This window comes from Sciurus vulgaris (assembly GCF_902686455.1).
Source record: "Sciurus vulgaris genome assembly, chromosome: 3".
In the NCBI taxonomy this organism is placed as follows: Eukaryota; Metazoa; Chordata; class Mammalia; order Rodentia; family Sciuridae; genus Sciurus; species Sciurus vulgaris.
In genome coordinates this window covers 45,416,803-45,441,318 of record NC_136463.1, presented here as the reverse complement: position 1 = coordinate 45,441,318, position 24,516 = coordinate 45,416,803, and the positions used below count along the sequence as shown (strand labels likewise).

General features: G+C 34.5%; 1 protein-coding gene across 22 annotated transcripts in view; it reads left to right on the top strand.

The window, feature by feature from the left end:
• NCOR1 (nuclear receptor corepressor 1) overlaps positions 1-24,516 on the top strand; it is a gene marked incomplete at its 3' end in the record, with an annotated part of 166,332 nt that overhangs the window by 70,887 nt on the left and 70,929 nt on the right. For 16 of the 22 annotated variants that reach the window (XM_079131648.1, XM_079131637.1, XM_079131652.1 and 13 more), the window contains 10 exons: positions 1,139-1,205; positions 3,699-3,871; positions 4,804-4,894; positions 6,352-6,530; positions 7,045-7,099; positions 7,744-7,845; positions 17,009-17,136; positions 20,152-20,369; positions 22,100-22,162; positions 24,067-24,206. In XM_079131648.1, coding sequence (XP_078987774.1) covers positions 1,139-1,205; positions 3,699-3,871; positions 4,804-4,894; positions 6,352-6,530; positions 7,045-7,099; positions 7,744-7,845; positions 17,009-17,136; positions 20,152-20,369; positions 22,100-22,162; positions 24,067-24,206 — 1,216 coding nt within the window. The remainder of the gene's footprint in view (positions 1-1,138; positions 1,206-3,698; positions 3,872-4,803; positions 4,895-6,351; positions 6,531-7,044; positions 7,100-7,743; positions 7,846-17,008; positions 17,137-20,151; positions 20,370-22,099; positions 22,163-24,066; positions 24,207-24,516) is intronic. The other 6 variants (XM_079131653.1, XM_079131649.1, XM_079131642.1 and 3 more) reach the window with 1 other exon arrangement.

The following is a 24,516-nucleotide window of genomic DNA, read 5'->3' as shown; positions in this document are numbered from 1 at the left end:
TATGAGCTGGGGAGCAGCTCTGTCTTTGATTTATTGCCTATTTAATGCTTATCACACTGTCCTGAAATGGGTTACTGACTGACTGACTTCATTTAAATTCTTAGGGAACATTTAAAAATTGTATTTATTGATTGTCATTTACTTTTAAGTAGCACATAATTACAATTAGAGCAAATTGAGTATATAGTAATGCTGCCACTGTATGTCACTTTTAGAAATATTTACTCAGCTGCATGCATCCATATGAATCGTTCAGTAGCTGTTCTTACATTACCGTCATTTGCTTTGTATGAAATAGCAAATGTACCTTTTAATAATTCTTTTCATCTCTTGGCTACTTTTTCATATAACCAGCTCCTGATTGTCCATGCTTATTTGAGTGGAGCCAGTGTCACTGTTAGTCCCGAGTGGCAGATAATCCAAAAAATTACTTCTACTTGCCTTGGCTTTGTATTTATATTTGAATAATCAGCTTGAAATCCTTTCTGGAAGTAGGTGGGGTATAAATATTTATATTTGAACCTGCATGTCATTGTTTTTGAAGGTCACAATGCTTCCAATTTAAAAAGTGAAATTGTTACATTATGATATAGGAGAAATCTTTCTGTCTCGTCAAATCACCCTCCATTACTTCTTAGAGTGGCTTGTGTCATTTCTTTGACAGAAGAAAATCTTCTGTTTAAAGCAGAAACCACCTCTCTGTAATTATATTGGTATAAATTCTCAGTGGAAGGAGGCCAGTCCCGTATCTGAGGTAGAGAGGTACCTGTAAAAGCTTCCATTTTACCTCCTTTTCTCTAAGAGTATACCAAAATGTTTATATCACCGGAGTTCTCAAGAAGAACCAGTAAATGTAATTATAATTTAAAAATAAGTTATATGCCTTATTATTGGATGTAATAATTGAAAATTAACTGTTATCTTGCTGTAGAATGGGAAAAATTTTAGCCAGTTCTAATTATTGCAAAAATTATGAAGTCTTATTTTGCAGGGTGAAAACATTAGCATTACCTTTAATTGCATCCTAAATTCTTAAGTGATCTTTACCTGTTTTCCAGTGTGTCTCTGGAAAAAAAGTGAAATCATCATTAATTTGTGCTTTTTCGTAATGTCATGCAACCATATTTTTCTCTTCTAGAAACCAGGTGATGAGGAAAAAACTCATTTTATTTTTTAAAAGAAGAAATCATGCAAGAAAACAAAGGGTGAGGTCCTATCCTTGTTAACTGAAATTTGTGCAGCTTTCCCATTCATGCTCATTTAGGCAGTTTTCCATTATTAATGAGAATGGTTCTTGATTATATTGAGAACAAATGCTGATTTTAAAAAGTAATTGAACATGTAAATTAAATATAAATCTAATTCTAGTTTTTAATACCCACTTAATATCATTATCAAATTAACTTCATTGGTCATCTATGTGTAACATTTTTATCTAGCCAAAATAAAGAAAATGGTGAGTAGTTAAAAAAAACTTTAAAAAATAAGATAAATAGGATGATCTACATTTAGTCCCTTAAGCCTCATTCAAATGTGGGTAAGTTTTAGTCATGTCAATTAGACATTATCATTCTTACTTGAAACTGGGTCAGCAAGGGTTCAGCTTTTTCAAATTCAAGTGGTTTCTCATATTTAATTACATAACTTGCTGTCTGAAAGTTTCATGGTTGTAATCATAAAAGTTAAGTTATAGAAAATGCAGTGCTTGTATTCTTATTTTCATATATATTATACTAATTTACAGATAAACTGTTGATATATTTAAATTCAGGTTTTTAATAAACTCTTTGAATTCACATCAGAAATGAACTTTGTACCTTACACTTAATCACCTGATAGCTTAATGAGTTGTAATACTCAAGACACAGAAGCTTTTATTTTACGTAAAATGTTTTTTCAATGTTCTAATTTGCCAGTCTAGGCCTTCAAATACTGTCTTAAATTACTAGTCTTGAATTTTTTGTTTTGCAAAGAGCATACAAATACTGAGTATGAAATTAGTTCTTTTTTTTTTTTTTTTTTCTGCCTAGTCATTTTGTTGTTATTGTGGTACTTGCTAAATCAGCTCTACGGTGATAAAAACACAGGAGCATAGACTTTTTAACACTTCACAGAGTAATTATAAAGTTTATGTGTTCACCGATTTGCTTAATAAATATTTGATGGCTGTATACGTTGTTTCACATTATTCTACAGTTGTGAGCAAGATAGTCATATGGCTTGGCCCTTAGGGAGCAGATACATTATCAGGCAGGTTTAGTACTGTGATCATACTGTGATCCTGCACACGCAGATAGCTATGAGAGCATGTAAGAGGGGACACTTAATGTGAATATGAATCAAGAAACAACATTATGTAGGAAAACCAATAGTCTGCCATCTTATATAAGCAGAGGGACCAGATTAAGTGAAATAGGACCTCATGTGGTAGGCTCAGAGCTACCTGGAGTGAAGACTGAGCTGGTGGGTGTGGTGAGAAATGGGGCTGCTGAGGGAAGCCAGGGCTGGGTCATACACTGAATTTTGGTCACCTAAAAACTACATCAGATCCCAATGAGTTCCACACTGAGGAGGTATAGCATTCAGGTTGTATTTTAAGAATTTATATCTGGCCACATTAAGAGAGCATGGAAGACTGGAGATGTAGTTCAGTAGTGGAGGGCTTGCCTATTATGTACAAGGTCCTGGGTTCAATTCCCAGTATTGGGTTAAAAAAAAAAGCGAGCTGGGGAGATAGCTCAGTCGGTAGAGTGCTTGTCTCACAAGCTCAAGGCCCTGGGTTCCATCTCCAGCACCACGCAAAAAAAGCAAATAGAAGATGGTTAGAGGCAGTGTTAATCTGGGTGACCTGGCTTAAGGAAGTAGCAATAGAGATGAAGCAAAGCTGAACTATAAAAAAATCATATAGTAATTTAAAAGAATGATTCTGAGGTGGGGGTTGTGGTTTGGTATGGGATATGAGAAAGAAATATTCTCTTCTCCAGTGCCTCTTTCTTGAGATGTGTTGTTAGATGTGTATGTAGTTCTGTGTCCATAATGGGAGGCTCTTCCGTTGTCTCTTTTCTAGAAAATGGAATCATAATTCATTAACTTAATTTTTGATTTTATGTATTTCACTGGATTTCTTTTTATGATAAAGTATGACCATTTTCTGCCTTTCCCATTATTTTAAAAATGTTTATGTGGCATGTATTTATAATAGGAAAAAAGTACAAACAACCACATTTCTAACACTAGAAGAACAGTTAAATGTGCGTGTTTTCTCTGACAGATCGGAAGAAAAACAACAAAATGTTAATATGGTTGCCTTTGAGTGATTGGTCAGGTTATAAACAGGTTAGACCTATTTACATGTTTCTGATTTTTACTTCCTTATTGTGTTGACAATGAAGATGTGTTATCAGAAAAGAAAATAGCTGGTCACCTGCTAGTAGTAGGTCATCAGTTAATTGATTTGTGTAGTCTAAGTGTTTACTCAAAACTCCAGGCAAAGTATGCTGTATATATTGATTTTGGGTAGGAAACAGGATTCCCTTTCTCTACTTTCAGATTAAAGACAGCTTTCATTCACAATTGAGCCATAGGTCGCTGTAATTTGTACTTAACCTTAAGAAATAGAATTTATTTAAAAATATTAGGCTTGTCAGAGTCACAGAATTTAGTTTAATTATTATTAATTTGCTGCGGGTGTTTATTAGGAACAAAAAATCTGCCAACGTTATGATCAGCTAATGGAAGCATGGGAGAAAAAAGTGGACAGAATAGAAAATAATCCCCGGAGGAAAGCTAAAGAAAGCAAAACAAGGGAGTACTATGAAAAGCAGTTTCCAGAAATTCGAAAACAAAGAGAACAGCAAGAAAGATTTCAGCGGTAAGTAGTTTGATATTTAATGTTGGTGATGTTTTCCTTCAGATCACTTTTGCTCTTTGACAGTATTTATTATTTCCTTAATCTGATCAATAAGAAAGTTCACAAAATTTTTATTTTTAATATAAAACTTAATTACCAACCAACCAATAGAGATTGTCATTCTTAGTGAATTTAATTTTTTTTTTCCAGTGCTGAGAATTGAATCCAGGGCAGGCTTTACCACATCTCCAGCCCCTGTGTTTAATCACTGTTTTGAATCTAAATATGAGTGACTGTTTTGGAATTTTTTAGTTCTTGAAAATATGAATTCCTTTGGAAATGACAGTTAGTAAAAATGGATCTGAATGTTCCTTAGTAATTACCAGTATAATCACATGGCATTAAATTGATAGCTAATTAGAAATGCTTTCATTTTGGTAAATAGTTCCTGATTTATTTTTGCTTGTAGAGAAAGGTGTTTTACAGAGGTCTTAAAAAGTTTGTTTTCTTCTTCATTATTTTATGTGAGTCTTGTTAGCTCCTTTAGTTATGATCAATTTTTGTGAGGGATGTTGGTTATGTTGTTTTCCCTTGTTAAAATGTTTAATGTATTTTTCTAAGTCTACTCCTGTTCTTACGAACCCAGACAAAAGACTGCTCTTTGAAATGAACATGGTATCATTAATACTGGTTTTTTACAAATTTCCCATAACTTGTCCTATCATTTTAATGTGAATATGTAACTTTGAAATTTCAATCTTAGCATTTAAATTTGTTATTAATTTAATAGGTAACTGAAGCATATTATTTTAATGTATATATTCAATAACATTTTAGCAAATCAACTTTTAATTGGTTTAAAAAATCTCATTTATGAAAGTAATCTGTACTAATTTAAATTATGTATCTTCTTTATGAAAGGCTTTTAAATATAATTTCTTCCTCATATTCAGAGTTGGGCAGAGGGGAGCTGGTCTTTCAGCCACCATTGCTAGGAGTGAACATGAGATTTCTGAAATTATTGATGGTCTCTCCGAGCAGGAGGTAAGAAAGCTAATTGATTTAATTCAAGTTAATTCTTCAGTTATCAAAGTATTTCAGCCCTGTAGCCAAGGAGCTAAGGGAACTTATTATATAAAATAAGTATATAAGTGAGGGAATTTTAGATGCTAGGACTATTCCAAAGTATATGACCAAACATCGACAGGTTTTCAACAAGTGTTTTAAACATGATTGTACTGGTATTTTACAGAGATGCCTTTGACAGCAGGAAAATCTGGAGAGAGAGACAGCAGTGGTAGGTCTATATATGAGGGAACTGATAGGGTGAGAGTCATAGAAGGTAGAATGGACAAGATGAATGGATTGAGTGTGGGATAAAGAAGAAGAATGGAAGGAACTCTGAATTTCCAGGTTAGACCTTTGAGCTAGTGGTGCTGTTTCCTAGAGTAACAAAAGAGCATGTGATTTGCAGATGATGTTATATACTCCAGCCAGGTGGTCCTAGGAGAGAGTTGAACTGGAGAAAGCTAGATATCAGAATCATCTATGTGCAGGCAAAATAGCTCGAGGCAAGAATGGTAACATGAAGTGAAATGGCAGATAAGTGAGCATATGGGGGTTGAAATTGAACACAGATTTATTTATGAACAAGAATGTCATTTTACTAATTTTTCAACAAAAAGGTATCCTTTTGTAGTGAGTGGGATTACTTTCTTAGGCATTTTCTTGCCTGTGTCAAGAACAGAATTAATAAAATTATGAAAACAATTATTAGAGGAAAGGGTATACTAAGTGTATATCATCTAGGCTGAACAGCAATATTTCTACCATTATTAAGTTTCCTCATTTCCCCCAAACAGAACTAATCAACATCTAGTTAATCTCACTTTATTTTTATTAAGTATTTATCTTTCCATTTAATATTTATGATCATCTTGAGCATCATATTCACGAATGTAGTTTTTATCCCTTTGAGTCTATCTTTGAATTCCCAGTGCTTCACATTTAGTAGTATATTAATTCATAAATGCAAAATAAGAATAAATTTCAGCTCCAAACATTGAGTTGTCCATAGCTAGGTTCAAATCTCTGTTAAGATTGATCCAAAAGCCATCTGCAATTGAGTCTTGCTGGCTTTGATTTTATAATATAGCTTTTGTTAAACTGTCAGTTACTGGATCTCCTGAAGTTAAATTACTTAGTCTCCTGCTTGAATTCTGGGCTTGATCCCCAACATTAACAAAAAAAAAAAAAAATCCCAAAAATGACCCAGAAAAAAAAACGTATTATTTGCTTTTATAATTAGTTCAGTGAATATTTATTAAATTTATAACTAATTACCATGTTAAATGCTGTGATATATACTGCTATTGTCATTAAATTACATGTGATTTTTTTTTTTTTTTTTTTAACCAGACTATTAGGAGAGTTGATTTGTGGCCCTTTAAAAATTTCTAGTTTAAGTCTTATTCTAAGTAAGCGGCATTTCTTTTTTGCAGAATAATGAGAAACAAATGCGGCAGCTCTCTGTGATCCCACCTATGATGTTTGATGCAGAACAAAGACGGGTCAAGTTCATTAACATGAATGGACTTATGGAGGACCCTATGAAGGTTTATAAAGATAGGCAGTTTATGAATGTTTGGACTGACCACGAGAAGGAGATCTTTAAGGACAAGTAATTGAAATTTTAAATTATTCTTTAGTAGAAATTTATATGTTAGTAATGGTATTTAGCATTTACTTTTAAATTGAACTCTTTCCACAAAATCTTGGACCCATTTTGACATTGGAATGGATTCTATGAGAAGTAGAGAATATTGATCTTCGCATAGGTTCATAGATAGGAAAATAGGTAACAGATAAGAGTTGGGAATGGGAAGTCATTTTATGAGATATTCCCAAACTTAGGTGCTATTTAAAGCACTTTGGATATGGCTTTTTGAAATTACAGTTTTCTATGCCCTTCCATAGACCAAGCTAATCAGTTCCTAATGGATGGTTCCCAGAACTTTGCCCTTTAAATCTCCAGTTATTCTGCAATTGTTAATCTAATTGGCAGCGAGGAATCACCAGGAATTAGTCTGTACATAATATTTCTTTTTCCAAGGTTTTTTTCTTTATAAGTTGTTAAAATGTTTGTGTGTGCGTGTGTTTTTGTTTTTTGTTTTTTTATTTTATTTTTTACTCAGGTTTATCCAGCATCCAAAAAACTTTGGACTAATTGCATCCTACTTGGAAAGGAAGGTAAGAAATGGTTTGCATGAATGTTAATAGGTTTGTGGATGTTATCTTGGAATTTTTGTGCTCTAACAAGCAGTAGTAATTATGTAGAATTTATTTGTGTAAAGAGCTTTATACAGAAAAGATTCTTATGTCATAATTATAATTATATAAAATATATACAAAGTAATAATTTAAATTACATTAGATGTCCTAAGCACAGAGCATGGAACTAATTTTCATGGATAATGAAAATTTACCTGATCTTATATTTCCTAAAAATACATAAATTACAGTGCTTGAGTTCTGATTTCCTCTGAATTTTTTTTTTTTCGAAGTGAATTGACTTCAGTGTTTTTGAACAAACTATTTAAAGGGACATTTTGAATACTTACATGTATTTAGTAAGAATGAAAATTTACTTATTAGTTAATAAGAAAATATTTGAATGCTTCTGATAGCTCTTCATAGTTTAACATAATTTGGATTAAGTCAACTATCTATTAAAATAATAAATGAATGTGTTTTTAGAGCCATTAGATATGCCTTAAAATATTAGCCATGTATATTTCTCTTTAATTTATATTAAGAAAACTAGAAATTTTCCTTGAAAGTATTTATTTAAAACATTTTATTGAATTCTCAGAAATGAACATTTTCCCTTACAGAGTGTTCCTGATTGTGTTTTATATTACTATTTAACCAAGAAAAATGAGAATTACAAAGCCCTAGTAAGAAGGAATTATGGAAAACGCAGAGGCAGAAATCAGGTGTGTCTCATTACTATGGGAAGATATTTCAGTATTGATGGAAATATGGAGACAAAAAATGTAATAGCAGAAGTCTTGCACTTCATTTATACTTTAGAGATTGATGTTTCTGTTACTCAGAATGTTAAAAATCTTAGAATTATTTTGAACTGTTTTGAATGCATTTTAAGTTTCTAGTGTGATAATTATAAAAGTTTTATGTCTCTGTCATCTGAATCATGCATTTCAATATCAATGATATGCTTGTAATTAAGTATGAGATCCTTAGTGCCTTACCTAATATACCATTTTTAACCAGCCTTTTGTGTGAAAAGGGAACAGGTAGCATAAGGGAAAGAAGGATAGCGTATTAAGTAGAGTATAGGCTTATCTGTTGTTATGCATGGGAACTGATCTTGTTTCAGATGAACTTCATTTGTGAAATTTAGGTAGTTTAACCATTAAAACTCTTTATCAGGCAGTTTTTCACAAATATATATTTTCACAAGTGGCAGTTCAGTTGTTTGAAAATGGTTTTTCCAAAAATAACCAGTTAGCAGCTGTCACTGCATTACCAGTAGGACTGCTATACTAATGTCATTGCCCATTGCTGTCCTCGTTCAGATGAATGTCACAGCGCATACTTGGGTGCAGGAGCTCTGACAGCTGCCCACTGTTAGCATTCCAAGACTCTTCTGGTTTCCCTAAGCAGTTACCCTTTCAGTGTGATAGGGTCTTAGTCCCTCTCTTCCCTTGGGAGCTCTGGTCATGAGATTCAGGTTTTTTGACTTGGTCCTCTAATTTTTCAGAGCCATAACCTTTTTTTATGTTTTCTGCTTTGTTTCCCAGAGAACACTGCCACTTTACAAGATATGAGTGCATGTTCTTCAAAAGCAGTATTTCTTGGTCAAAAAATAGTTGGGAAGGGCTGGAGATAAAGCTCAGTGGCAGAGCTTTTGCCTACATGTGCAAGGCCCTGAGTTTCTCCTACAACACTGTTTGGGGTTGGGTGGGGGAGAAATTATGGCTTCTAAGACATGTATTTTCAGTGGATTGGTGAGCCATTACACTGAGTTAAAAAAGATACTTAGTGAGGAAATGGAAATAGCTCAGGTGCACTCTTATATGTAGAAGTTGTAAAGAGTAGTAGTTAAATTGCTTGGGAGGACTGGTAAGGATCAGAAGACAGAAAAAAAGATATGCTTTTACTCTGGTAGTAATAATACTGTAGAGGTAGAGATATAGGTGATTATAGAGCTCCATAAAGAGGTACTAAATGAAGAGGAGCAAATTGACTATCACAGTGAGATTTAAAAAATACTATTTCGCCAAAGATGGAAGTATTGCCAGGATTTTGTTCCTGCTTCCCCCAGAGAAAGTGGAGTCAAAGTTTTCTATATTCTTTTAACTAGACATCTTAGGGACCATCTACATTTTAAACAAGGTTCAACTATACAGTTTAAACAGTAGCTTTATTCTTAATGACAAAACTACTTTGTTTTATCTTTTAGTTTTGTTGTTTGTTTTTGTTTAGTTTCAGAAATTAGGTTACTTTGTTGAAATTTTTCAGTCCTATATACTGGACTAAAGTAATACTTATTATACTCTACTTTTACAAGTGATATAGTAGCCTGTTGCCTGTGATGAGGAGACAGCTCCTAGGAAGTTGGTGGAAGGGAGTCTCTGTTATTCTGAAATATTCATTTTCCAATCTAAAATTGTCTGGGACACTGACTATTTTGACTTCTCTCTGTGGTACACTTGTCTTACTAAGTTCCAGGCATATCCTTGTTTCTTTCTCACATTCTTGTCCTATAGTGGGTTGTGCTAGTGCTTCAAGGCTGCCTCAGAATACATTTGCAGGGCTGTGATTTGCCACATTCACCCTTATTTTAGCTGTGCCTTCTGATGCTTCCCCCAAGAGGCTCAGGTTTGTGTGGTCAGCCCTTTCAGCAATCTAGTCCTGCCCTGTTAGGTTTTTGGGGTTTTTTGTTTTTGTTTTTGTTTTGTTTTCTCAAAACCAGGGTTGCACCCAAAGGCACTTAATCACTGAGTCACATCCCACCCCTTTTTATTTTTAGAGAGAACCTTGGTTTTTTTGTGTGCTGTGCATGTGCACACTGGGGATTGAACCCAGGGACTTGTGCATGCTAGGTGAGCACTTTACCAGCTGAGCTATATCCCCAGCTCCAGGGCCTGGGTTTGAACTTGTGATCCTACTGCCTTAGCCTTGGAGCCACTGGGATTACAGATGTCTGCCCCTGTGTCTGGCCCCTATTTGCGTTTAAATTATTAGTTTGAAGAAGTCATTCCTTCCTTCCTTACTTTTTCTTTCCTTCCTTCCTCCCTCCCTCCCTCCCTCCCTCCCTCCCTCCCTCCCTCCCTCCCTCCTCCTCCTCCTCCTCCTCCTCCTCCTCCTCCTCCTCCTCCTCCTCCTCCTCCTCCTCCTCCTCCCCTTCCTCCCCCTCCCCACAAGCCACTGGGATTACTCAGGACCATGCAGGGCTTGAAGCATTTTTCTTTAGTTTTGTTTCTCTGACTGTTTCACTGGGAATTTGGGGGAGGAGGGAGTTAATGGTGGACTTAGACCACTGTCTCAGATCAAAAGATTTTATCCATTTAAGAATATTCATTTTAAAAAATTTTAAAAAGGATCTTCATTTCAGCATTTAAGAATTCTTGTGTTTGTCATTCCATTTTTTTGTGTCAAAATGAGCAGATTTTCAGAAATTGAAAGGTTTAGTTTGAGGCCTTGGGCTTTTTAGCAGAAGATAATTTGACCTTTCTATTGTGACAGGTCACACTGGCTACTTTGTTAAAAATAGATTGTAAGGAGGCAAGAGAAGAATGAGACCAGTTAGGTTATAGTAATAATTCCCTTGGCTTGGATAAGATTCTAGTGGGGAGATGGGAATAAATGGTCAGTAACTTGGTATATATATATATATATATATTTTTTTTTTTTTTTTTAAAGTAAGACTAAGAGGATTGATTAGTTTCTGAATATGTCTGAGTGTGTATATTTATTTTTTCTTTCACAATGTTGGGGATGAAAGCCAGAGCCTTTTGCATGGTAGGCAAGTGCTTTACCACTGAGCTATACACCTTCTAACCCCTGGGTATGTATTTTTGAAGGTAAAACCGATAGGTTTTACTGGATTGACTCTAAGGATGAAAGGGCAATAATCAAGGAAAACATCAAATTTTGACTTGTGAATTGCCTTTTGCAATAGATATGACTGAAGAAGGAACAAGTTTTGGATTTGACTGAGTTTCAAAGACCAATTAGGTGTCCAGGTAGCAATCCAAGTTAATGCCCAAATACAGTGAATCGTTAAATATGTAAATTTGGAGCATAAGAAAAAAATCTGAATTGGAGATGTAGAGTTTGCTGTATAGAAAAAATTCAGATCTACCTCTTTTTTCAAAAAGAATCTAGTTATGAGGTTAAAATTTTTTTAAATGAGCACATCACCCTCTTGATACCACGGTGATATATACTGACAATTGATTTAAGAGTCACTTTACTAATATATTGTTCAGTCAAGCTTGAATCAGGAGGAATTATCTCACATGATCCCAGGGTGACCATGGCAAATTTACTTCAAGAATCTTTAAAATTATACTGAAGTTTATGCCTGAGCCTTTCAGTATTTATAATTACTTCCCTGCCCCCTATTCCCGGTCTCAAACCCATAAGAGTAATTTTTATTCAGCAGATGAATTATTGTATGCTGTTGACTGAATTATTCCAGGTTTGTCAGGTTTGATTTTTTTTTTTTTTTTTTAAACCAGCTGTTGCTGCGGGGAATTTTTTATATTATTTATTCTGAAAATGGATTTTAAATGTTAGAATTATAAGGAAATGAACCAGGGCTGGGGATATAGCTCAGTTGGTTGAGTGCTTGCCTCGCAAGCACAAGGCCCTGGGTTCAAATCCCCAGTACCGAAAAAAAAAAGAATTATAGGGAAATGAGATATTCATATTTTTAAAAAATTGTCTTCAGACATAATTATTGGCAGAAGTTTTAACTCTTTTCGCATAGTCCTATTTTATTTGCCTAAAACTATTTTAATAGTTCAACTTGGTAGCATCCTGTGAAGAATAAGGGCAGTCCTCAACATATTTAAAAGAAGTAATAAATACATAATTGGAGATTGGAAGCCAAAACTACTGATGTTAATAGTTGGAATCTATAATTATGAATAACATGTATGTATGTATTTATGTATTTCTTTACATTGGAAGTTAAAATTTCTTCCATTAGGAAATGCTGTACTTTCTAGCTAAATACTGGGCAGATAGAATTTCTGTGGTACCTACTATTGACCAATAGTGTAAAACCAGTTACTATTAGAAACCACATGCTTCATTCCCAAATACTTAGTTTCTTTTCATAGGAATTTGTGTTCTTTTATGCTAACACTATTTCCCTCTTTATGTCAGCATTTTTTAAGTTTTCCACAGGTATTCAGAAACAAACACCTATATAAATGTAATTATTTTGAAGTCAGAAAAAATTTCTGACTAAACTGTTAAGTAGGCAGTGGTTAGAAAGAATGTTTTGGATGCATTAAGAAATCGGGTATAGCTTTAGACCCCAAAGTGCTTTGTCACTTTGTACTGAGACTTGGTTTCCATAGCTGTGAGAGTAGAAGAACTAATACCTACTTTCTGGGTCAATGTGAGAACAGCATGTATGTATAAAGTTCTAAGAGTATAGTGTAAAGCATATAGGGAGTACTAGTACTTGGTAGCCAAGGTTTTCTTTATTGCCATCATCATGGTGTATTTTTTGGTCAGTTGACAGCTTTTACTCTTCAGAAATTAATCTGAAATTCATTTGGTCTTCAAGGCATTAGTCATTAATGTATTTGATATAATATTCTCTATTTTTTGCTTGGAGTATATTTTGAAAGGAAATATTGCCCAGTAGTAAGACAACACTGTGTTCTTTCTGCCTTTTGTACACTTTAAGTTACCTATTACTGATTGTTCTTAAATTTAGTCATTTTGTTTCTTGGCAACTTAGTGTGTGCTAAGTGGGAATTCATCTATTTTTCTATTTTGTAGACTTGGGCATTTTACAAATATATAGAGTGTCTGTGTGTGTGTGTGTCAGTGTGTTAAGAATTCAGTTAGATAAAGTAGTGATAAATCTCAGTGTCAACTGTTATATGATCTTGCTCTAAGGATCTAGCTGGATCCTGTTCTTCCCTGATTATGTTGCATGTTTCATTTTTTTATCTGAATTTTCATTTTGTTCTATAATGTGCATTTATATTTGTAGTGAATAACTTGTCAATGGACGTGTTTAATGTTGTGAGAACCTTCCTAACAGAGTGATAGTTGTTTTATTGACTTTATAAGTAATGGGCTTAAAAAAGGGAAGGAAAACCAGGACAAGGAACCATTGGGATTCCTCTCTCTGACTAGAGAACTTTTAAAAAGATTGGGCCTCTTCGACTGTAGCCAGCCTACAGAAATGGTCGAGAGTTTTAACATGTAGCCTTCATCCTAGACCACCCAGACTGGCACTTCTGTGTAGATTTGCCTTAAACAAAAGTAATCCTAACCACCTCTTGTTTAAATCAGAGATGTTTCTTATTTTCTTTAATGTCAGTGACATATGTTGTGATAAATGTTTGTGCAGATTGTCCATAGGTAAGCTTCAGTTCTCTGCTGGCTGTGCTTACTCATTGTTGCCTCTTCAGTGTACAGTGATGAGAGGTTCCACTGGAGAGGTGCCATGTATTTAACCACACTCTAATCTAGCAACTCTGTCAGTTTCTTTGAATCATTTCCACACTTTCTGTAGAGCTGGGAGCTGCAGCCTTCTTCCCATGACTGGTTGCACAGGTGCTACATTTGCATCTCAGTCCCTAGCACCAAGGAAGGGTAATGAAGTCAGCTATTGACTGGATTTCAGAAGGGAATATGTAGGATTGCTTACTTTCTTCAAAACCCTGATTCACTTTAGAAGTAGTAAAACATAAGGGGAATAAGATTATGTGTATCAGGATGGAATCAAACTAAAAAGCTTCTTCACAGCAAAGGAAACAATCAAGAATGTGAAGAAAGAGCCTACAGAATGGGAGGAAATCTTTACCACACACACCTCAGATAGAGCATTAATCTCCAGGACATATAAAGAACTCAAAAAACTTAACACCAAATAAACAAATTAATAAATAATCCAATCAACAAATGGCTAAGGAACTGAACAGACGCTTCATAGAAGAAGAAATACAGTCGATCAACAAATATATGAAAAAATGTTCAATATTTCTAGTAACTAGAGAAATGCAAATTAAAACTACATTGAGAATCCATCTCACTCCAATCAGAATGGCAGTTATCAAGAATACAAACAATAATAAAGGTTGGTGAGAATGTGGAGAAAAAGGTACACTCATCCATTGCTGGTGGGACTGCAAATTGGTGCTGCCACTATGGAAAGCAGTATGGAGAGTCCTCAGAAAACTTGGAATGGAACCACCGTTTGACCCAGTTACCCCACTCCTAGGTTTGTACCCAAAGGACTTAAAATCAGCATACTACAGTGACACAGCCATATGAATGCTTATAGCAGATCAATTCACAGCAGCTAAACTATGGAACCAACATAGATGCCCTTCAACAGATGAATGGATAAAGAAAGTGTGGTATATATACACAATGGAATATTACTTAGCTTTAAAGAAGAATAAAATTATGGCATTTGCCAGTAAATGGATGGTACTGGAGACTATCATACTAAACAAAATAAACCAATCCCAAAGAACTGAAGGCCAAATGTTTTCTCTGATATGCGGATGCTAATTCACAGTGGTGGCCGGGGGATAGTGGTACTTTGGATTAGACAGAGGGGATGAAGAGAGGGGAAGGGGGCATGGGAATATGAATGATAGTAGAATGAATCATACATTATTACCCTATGTGCATATGTGATTACACAACCAGTGTAATTCTACATCATGTACAACCAGTAGAATGAGAAGTTTTACTCCATTTATGTATGATTTGTCAAAATGCATTCTATTGTCATGTATAACTAATTGGAACAAATTTTTTTTAAAAAAGACAAAGATTATATGTATCACCCAAGACTAAGGGAAAATTTAATCTCTTTACCTTCTGCTGTATTGACGTCTCCCTTCATATCTTTACACTATACACCAGTTTCTGGGTTACAAAGCTATGTTAGTCACCTTTTATGGTGGTGGCCCAAATACTTCACAAAGACAGCTTAGAGGATGCAAAGTTTATTTTGAGCTCACAGTTTCAGAGGTCTCAGCCCATGATCAGCTGAATCCATTGCTTTGGGGCTGAGGTGCAGCAGAACATCATGGTAGAAGGGCATGGCAGAAGAAAGCTACTCAGATATGGTGGCTGTGAAGCAGAGAGAGGGAGCAAGGAGTCAGGGAGGATAGGACATATTCTCTAAGGGCATGGCCCCAGCGATCTGCTTCCTCTAATCATGCCCCACCCACCTATAGTTTCCAACCCATATAGTAATATTTTCAATTTATTATTCCATCAAATTGATTAATCTACTGAATAGGCTGTTGCTGTCATAATCTAACCATTTCATCTTTGAATATAGCTACATTGAATAACATATTTCCAGCACATGAGCTTTTGGGGAATGTTTAATATCCATATCATAACACTGACTAGACAGAAAGTTGGTATCTTACTGGTTTAGAGTGACAAATTAATGGTACATTTATGTCTGGCTTAGGTTCTTAGCATTTGAAATCAGTTTTTTGCCCACTGTGGTATGCCTGGAAATCAGTCAGAGCTGAATTAAACATTCCCAACTGCAAAGCAGAACTAATTATGGTTGCAAAAGATGCATTTGAAAATTCCCCCAATATGTTAATTTTTTTTTTTTAAGTAATAAATGAGGAAGTGAAACTGGCAATTAGCCAGGGTGAGAAATAAGAAGATCAGATAAAGCAATGAGGGAATTTTGGTCTTGAAATGATTTAGCAAGTAGACTAGGAAATGCAGTTCTTCTTGATGGACTGTGAAAATTCTGTAGAATAAAGATTCAAAGGTCATGTTAAGGACCAAGCAGGATCAGCAACAGTGAAGGCATGGGATTGGTGGGGCATGAGTAATTGCAGCTAGAGAGAAGAGCTTCTGATTTTAGTTCTGGCAGGTCAGCCAGTACCTACTGATGATAAGGTTTTTGTGATTTTACTTAACAGGAAATGTACCATTTCAAATCGAGTCTCAGAGCATATGTAGAACTTTACCAGGCAAGGAAGAGCAGAAAGATATTCTAGGCAAAGGTATGAAAGTGCTAGGCATATGTAGATGAGGCCAGAGCACTAAGAAGAATGTGGGAAGGATGGAAGTTGGAGGGAGGTATGCACAGACCAACAGGCTTTGCAATAAAGATGCCCTAGAGTTCTGTTCTCATTAGATTATGCAGTCTTGATTTCTGAATTAAATAAAAATAATACAGTAATCTTAATTTCACTTTTTTTCTTTTAGAGTTGCAGTTTTAACAAATGTGACATCCAAGATAAAAGGGCCTGACTGCCTAATTCCTTTCTTCAGTATACTCTCTTAGGTGTTGTCTATATGCCCATTCATATGGTTGTAGATTCAGCTTAGGAATATTTGAATGTTTTACTTCTTCTCACTTTACTATATCTTCAATATTTTTCCAAATGACTTCAGTTAGCTATTCCATTAAATGTCAACTATTCAGTTAAATGGCTATTCCTTCCAAAGTGTAAAAGCATAAAGATGTTTCTTACAGTTTCATTTATAATAATGGAAAAAATAGGAACATATTAAGTATATAATGATAGGGGGATGGTTGGAAAAAATTATGTGTTATTGAATTTTGAATGGAATGCTCAAGTGACAGATTAGATAGGGGTTGCAAAAAAGAGCACCAATCTCAGATTTCCAAGTGGAATTTTAAACATTTTTACCTCTCTGATGTCTAAATGCTCTGAGCATTTCCATATGTGTAATACCTTTTAAATGATACATGTAAAAATAAAAAGCATTGCTTGATTTTTAATTCATAACTACCAGTTATATCATAAATGATTAGTTATTAATCATTTAAAATGTTTAGATGGCTATTACACTTTGTCAGCACAATTTGAGAACCTTTTTCTAAAACCTTTGTATTTCACAAATGATGATTTATTCTAGCAGCAAATTGCCCGACCCTCACAAGAAGAAAAAGTAGAAGAAAAAGAAGAGGATAAAGCAGAAAAAACAGAAAAAAAGGAAGAAGAAAAGAAAGATGAAGAGGAAAAAGATGAGAAGGAGGACTCTAAGTGAGTTAAATAATTAGAGTTAAATAAGTGTTATAGTTACTTTTAAATAATGAAACTGAGTCTTTTGAAGGTGTGAAATATTGGATAAAAGAATTTGTGGTGGGCTGGGGTTGTGGCTCAGTGGTAGAATGCTTGCCTAGCATGTGTGAGGCACTCTGTTTGATTCTCAGCACTGCATATAAATGAATGAAATAAAGGTCCATCAGCAACTAAAAAATAAATTAAAAAAAATTAGTGAGATATGTGTTTTGACCATGTAATAGTTATTTGACCCAACTAAGTAATGAAATGTTCCAGTAAATATCTTTTTGGCTTACTGGACTTATTTGCTAGGCATGACATTTCTTTTCACACAGGATGAGCTACAATAATATATATTTCTCATAAAGATATTTTGGATATAATTTAATATCTTGGATTTGGAAGATTCTTCAAGGCTTTTTTATGAGCCTCAGATAGTGTACCTTAGGTAGTGTAAAAATGCTGAGAAAGGAATACCTTTCATTAATATAGTATATTCTAGGTTCATTGACTGTATCATGTAAAATACAGTTCCTGATTTATTTGCTATTGCCATTTTCCTGGCAATAAAAGGTAATTCATGTTCATTATAAAAAATCAGGAAAAGAAAGCAAAATTTAATGAAAATTAATCTCTCGGCTGCCAGTCAGAGACAGTCACTGAGGCTTTTGTGTATATTTAGACACAGAGTGACATAAGGACCTCAGCCACTGGTTTGATTGTTTTCCCCTGAACTATTAGGTTTAGCAATAATGTAGATGAAAATTCAGCAATTTTAGATGTATATATTGATGTGTTCAGTCAAGTGTATATACTTATTTAAGTATTACCACAATTGTGATGCACAGCATTTCCAGTCATCCTATTCCTGTATGCTTCTTTGTAGTAGGTTTCTTTGCCCCCATTCCTAGCCTCTGGCAACCACTTCTGCCTATTCTAGAATTATGCAGAAATGGAGTCATATAGTATTGTGTTAATCAAGTTTCTGTCACCGTAACAAATTCCTGAGATAATCAACTTATATATCTTTGGAGGTTTCAGTTCATAGTTGGTTGGGTCTGTGGAAAGACAGCATATCTTCATGGGAGCACATGAAGAAACAAAACCATTAATCTCATGATCAGGAAGTAGAAAGAGAGGAAGAGGCCAGGGTCCCAGAATTCCCTTCAAGGGCAAGCCCCCAATGACCTAAAAACCTCCCATTAGGCCCTGCCTTCTAAAGGCTCCCCTATCTCTCTTTAGTACTGCCCTAGAGACCGAGCCTTTAAACACATGGACCTTTGGAGGACATTTAAAATCTAGACTATAGCAAGTATATAATGTGTTGTGTGACTTCTGTTACTTAGCATAAATTTCTTTGAGCTTTATCCAGGTTGTTGGATGTATAAATGGTTTGTTCTTTTTTAGTATCTGTTTTATTTCTATAGTCCTCTTGGAAGTACTTAAAGTTTTACCTACTTCTATGGTGAGTAAAGCTGCCTAAGTCACATGACATAGTTTGAAAAGTGTCAGATATTTTTGCCTTTCTAATTGTATACCTTAGGAAGATACCTATAAAGGAAAAAAAGTATTTCACTTTAGTTTAGGTTAAACATTTATCCTACCACATAATCAGTGGTTCTGCTCAAGTGGAAGTACCTTACCTGGTTTTTCTTTTATCTTTCTTTCCTTGGGACTGCCATACCTTGGTTTTACTTTTTCCTTATCTCTGTTGTTGTTATTGTTTGTTTGTATATGTGTGTGTACATAAATACGTACATACATACATATACACCTATATGTATGTACATGCTTATTTTTGGCAGTACTCGGGGTTGAACCCAGGGTGCTCTACCACTGAACTATACCTCCAGCCCTTTTTATTTTTTAGACAGGGTCTTGCTAAGTTGTCGAGGCCATCCTCAAATTTACAATCCTTCTGCCTCCCAAGTAGCTGGAATTACATGTATGCACTACCACACCTCACTTCTAAGTTATTTTAACAAGCGTTCTTGTATCATCTATGTGAGCTAAGTCTTAGGGAGAATGCAAAAATACCTAAGATGTGTACTTAGTTCCAAATATTTTATGCTCTAGTATGAGAAAGCAAGGCAAGATACAAGTACTATTTAGAAAGAGGAAAAATCTTGGAAGTAAGAATCAGTAAAGCATGTGGGAAATTGAGAAGTGGTCAAGTTTGGCTCTGTGTGGACAGTTGAAATACTGCACTTCTCAGTGTCTTGGTCTTTCTTAGTGTTCTCAAAAGTTTCATGCTGTGTCTGCATGCTTCAACACCTAGAAAGTCCCCCCTTACTCAGAGCCTTCCAGCTTAGATTGCCACCCCTTCTCTCCAGCATTATTCTTTAATCTTTGCAACAGCTCTATGAAATATATTATCATTATCCTCATTTTAAAGATGAGGAAACTGAGGCTCATGGAGGTGAGGTAGTGTTTTTGAAGTCAATGCAATGTAGTCCTGGTATGAATCTGAGGCACCTTGTCCTGGTGCACGTAATCAGTTTTGATGGTGGTTCAGAACACGAAGTCTGGTTTAATGAAACAATATTATGGATTACTACTATAGAATAAACATCAGTCATGAAGGTACTTACTATCTGTTTCAGCTTCTTCATTTCACAAATAAGACAACTTAGAGCAAATGCAAAACACCCAGGACTCCTGCCTTTTGGTGTAGCCTGCTGCCTCTAGGTTGCAAGTCTAGGGGATCTTGTACTGCCATTTGTTAACTTCCTCATGGAATATTCTGGTTTTGAATCAGTTAATTTGAAATATGTTTAAATTTTAAGTCCATTAATATGTTTAAAAAAAAAAACCTTGTGAAATATTTTTATTTTAACCAGTCAAAACTCTTCAAAATTAGGAAATGAAAGAGTTTTTCATAAATTTTTATAAAGTAAATAAGAGATTGGGTAGATCTATTCAATTTCTCTGTAAAGGATGTTCAAACTGCAGCTTTCTTTGATACTCACAAGTTTGCATTGCTTTTGTTTCCAGAGAAAATACCAAGGAAAAGGATAAGATGGAAGCTACAACAGAAGAAGCTGAGGAGAGAGAACAGGCCACACCCAGGGGGCGAAAGACTGCCAACAGTCAAGGCCGCAGGAAGGGCCGAATCACCAGATCCATGACAAATGAAGCTGCAGCTGCCAGTGCTGCAGCTGCAGCAGCCACTGAAGAGCCCCCACCACCTCTGCCACCACCACCAGAACCCAGTGAGTGGGAGGGATTGGCATGAATAGGCCATGATTTGTTTGGAATTCTCTTTCAGTATTAGGGTTATCAAATGTTGATAATCTAGAAATGCTCTGAAGTCTGATCTTTAAATTTTTTGAACTTTAATGTCAATATTTTTGAAAATGAACATGAACCCCAGTCTTGCTACTGGAATATAGCTGTTTCTCTTTTTTACTTAGTTATAAGCCTAGTGTGCATACCATTTTTTTTCTGATATTTTTACTTGGTATATATCATAAATATTTTCTAATTTCTTATTAATCTCCATTTTTAATTCGTGAAATGTTGGCATTTTTTTCTTGAGATATGACTTATTTAATCATTTCCTTATTACTGAATTTTCACCTGTATATATGACAGCACTATGATGGAAAAAAATCTTTGTTCACATAGCATTATCTTTCTGTTGAACTATTTTCCATAGGAATAAATTCTTAGGCAAATGTATACTGGACCTAAGAATCCAAGCATATTTCTCTCTCTCTTACAAAGTACTCTCTTATTATTTTATAAAAGGATTACATTTTAATGATAAGTACCACCATTAGTGGTTCATGGTACCAGTTTTACCATAATATGAAGCATGAAAGATAGTGCAAGATCTAGGAAAGACAAAAATGATGGGAGCAGGGGACTAAGTATACAGGAGAATAAAAGACAGGCAGGGCCAGGCACAGTGATATACACCTATAATCCCTGCAATTCAGGAGGCTGAGGCAGGAGGATTGCAAGTTTGAGGTTCTAAGCAACTTAGTGATACCCTCACAAAGTTAAAAATTTTTTAAAAGGGCTAGGAGTGTAGCTTATTGGTAAAGCTCCTGCCCTTAAGTTCAATCCCCAATACCAGAAACAACAGCAACAACAAAAACGAAGATAGGCAGTGGGGCAGATCATTATGGGCTTTGTGTAAACTCTATATCTTGTTTTTCTTACAAAGGTTTTTACTTAGAGGAGTGCTCTGATTAGATTTGTTCTTCAGCAAGATAGATCTAGAGGTGGTGGTAGGTGGAGGTCAGATGTTGTATATGTGAAGGGATGGATCCAGGAGATTATAGTTCACATAAGTCATTGAATGTGAGTAGAAAGTGACAAGGAGGATTCAAAAGTCAGCCTGAGAAGCTTATTAATAATTCAGATTATTGTGTTACTGTTAATTAAGAAAGAGAATGTAGCAAGAGTTTATTTCAGGCTTGATATTTTCAGTTTTCTTTCTGAAGTAAAAGAGCAAGTGTTCAGTGCATGATCCATTTGTGCCTACTGGATACCAGAAATGGAAATGAACAAGGTGAGTTAAGTCAAGATGAGGGTTCACATAGGAGAGGGACTCTTCCCAGACAAAAAGAAACAGGGTTTTTTCGTCCTTTGACAATGCAAGAAAAGAAGGGTGGTCTTTTAAGTTGGAAGGCACTGGGCAAGGTGAGACTTCCTTAAAACTAAGCTAAAGGTATTCAAATATGGATGGAACTTCTTGAGAACATTGAGAAAGAGCATGACACTGAGAAAAGTAAAATTTTTCCATCTAGTTGGTAGAGAAGAGGCTGATACCATCTAATTTCCATAGGTTTTTTTTTTTTTTTTTTTTTTTTTTTTTTTTTACCAAATGCTTTAAACAGACTTTATATCAGATAGTTTACAGATTACACTGTTTGAATGGAGGATTTTTTTCTTTTTTTTTTTTTCTCTGCTTAACTGGGTTTTCTCCTTTTAGTTTCCACAGAGCCTGTGGAGACCTCTCGATGGACAGAAGAAGAAATGGAAGTTGCTAAAAAAGGTAAATTATAGTAGTTTAGTCCTCTCAGGGTTTTTTGTTTGTTTTTGTTTTAAAGGGTGATTAGTAATGAGTATGATAGAAATGTTTTTGTAATTTAGAAAATGAAAAGGTTCTTCCAAGAAGGTAGAGTTTCTAAGCAAATTCAAGAGTTCTTTTTGATATTGTAGTACCATTAAGATACTATAGTGTTACTTTGAATATATTCATAGATTAAGTAGCTTTTCCCAAATAATTGCTGTTGAAATTATTTTGGAACAAATTTTTACATAAAGTCCATATTTTTGTTGTTTAAGAGTTGCATTCAGTAGAATGGCACCTACTTTTTCAGTTTGCATTTGGTTTAAGTCTTTCGATTATAAACCACTAAGAGCTGGGAACAGTGGCCTACACTTGTAATCCCAGCTACTTGGGAGATTGAGTCAGGAGGATTGAAAGTTCAAGGCCATCCTGAACAAATTAGGGAGACACTGACTGAAAATAAAACAGACTGGGATGTAACTCAGTGATAGAATGCCCGTGGATTCAATCCCCAGTACCACAGAAATAAAATAAATAAACCAGTAAAGAAATTGTACTGTGATTCAGAGGAAAGAACATGAAGTTTATGTTTATAGCCAGGAAGACTAAAATTCTGAGTTCTTCTCTGTTACTTTCATCGCTGTGTCATCTTCATCTAACTCTGGAACTTTATGGACCTTGTGGTTTTCTCTTGTTGCTTCTTAATGTAGTATAATTTAAAGTGGAACTAAATTCTATTAAGGTAAATATTGGTAGTTTTAAGAAAGAGTAATTCTGTTGTTTTTTAAATATGTACCTTGTAGTTCCAAAGCGAAATTGTTATATGTAACTTGACCTTTTGGTGACAAATTTCAGATTTATTTACTATTTATCAAATAGTGAATAATGTATCTTAGAGCCAAATATAAGCAAAATTAAACATAAATCAAATAGTTTACAGTGTTTTATTTTCAAAGTATTTTTATTTGAACTTTATTTGCCATAATTGGCAAATGTTAAATTTGTATTGCATTTTTGGAAAGATTCACATTTATTCTCATGTCATCATCAAATGTCATATTTGAATAAGTAGGTATTAGCTGTATCATGGAATGATCTTTTTCAGGCAGATATATCTGACTCTCTAGTCTCTACTCTCTTAAAGACTATTCATGTATCAGGGAAGATTTGGTAGTGGTTTTTCAGTTTTACTATTAAAGGAACTATTTGTGTTAAACTCGAAAAACTGATGTTTGTCTATAAATTGTTAAATTTGTACTGAGAATTCCTGTTAGTGTATACCTGTATCTAAAGTATATCCTTATATTGTTCTCTTCATATGTATGTATGCATTTATATACTTATATTTTTCCATGCATATATGTGTTTGTATGTATATGTTGTTTGATTAGAGAAGTATTAAATTGCATAAGTTCTGTGATGCATTATGTTAAAGCAGGACTTGTCAAAACTGGTTAATTTTTTGGTTGATTGTGAACTGACTGACATAAATGCTGATTATCAGTTTGGTATAAATGAGACTGTGTTAATCTTTTATATTTGATTACCTTATTATTGATATACTGTCTCCAGGATCTAGAAGTACCTAATTGCTCAGTTTGTAAGTATTTGAATTATAACTATAGGTCTAACATTGCCCTACCCCTGTAGAAGATATGTAGCATGGATAAGTTTTAGCCCTCCATTAATGAGCATATTTTAAATTCTGGGAAAAAATACAGAGCTATAAATGAGTTTTCAGTCAATAAATATTGAAGTATATCAATAAGTAATTGAAAACATATCTATAGCGTTAATTATTGTAAATATATTGATTTAGTTAATTCATTATTTCTTTTGCTTTCTTAATCCAGTCACTGTTCAATTCATCTGCTTTTAAAATACAGGCCTAGTAGAACATGGTCGTAACTGGGCAGCAATTGCCAAAATGGTGGGAACTAAGAGTGAAGCTCAGTGTAAAAACTTCTATTTTAACTATAAAAGGCGACACAATCTTGACAACCTCTTGCAACAGCATAAACAGAAAGTGAGTATATCAGAGGTGGAGAAGTTTTTACTCACCTTTTTTTTTTTCCTTCAAATGTTTTCAAGCTTCAGAGTTTGATTTTGGAGAAACTTTTTTGTATCTTGTATTTATTTGTGTTTATGCATTTACCTATAAGAGGTATTCTAATTTCTTGGTATTTTCTTTTTTACTACCCCAAAAAGTTTCTATTTGTAGTAATGGGAATTCAGTACTTTTGAATATACTGTAGACTGGAGGTTTAATTGAAAACTTTGGTGGAGTTTTATCTTATGGAATGAGTCAGTTTGGTATATTTAAAAAAATTTTTCGG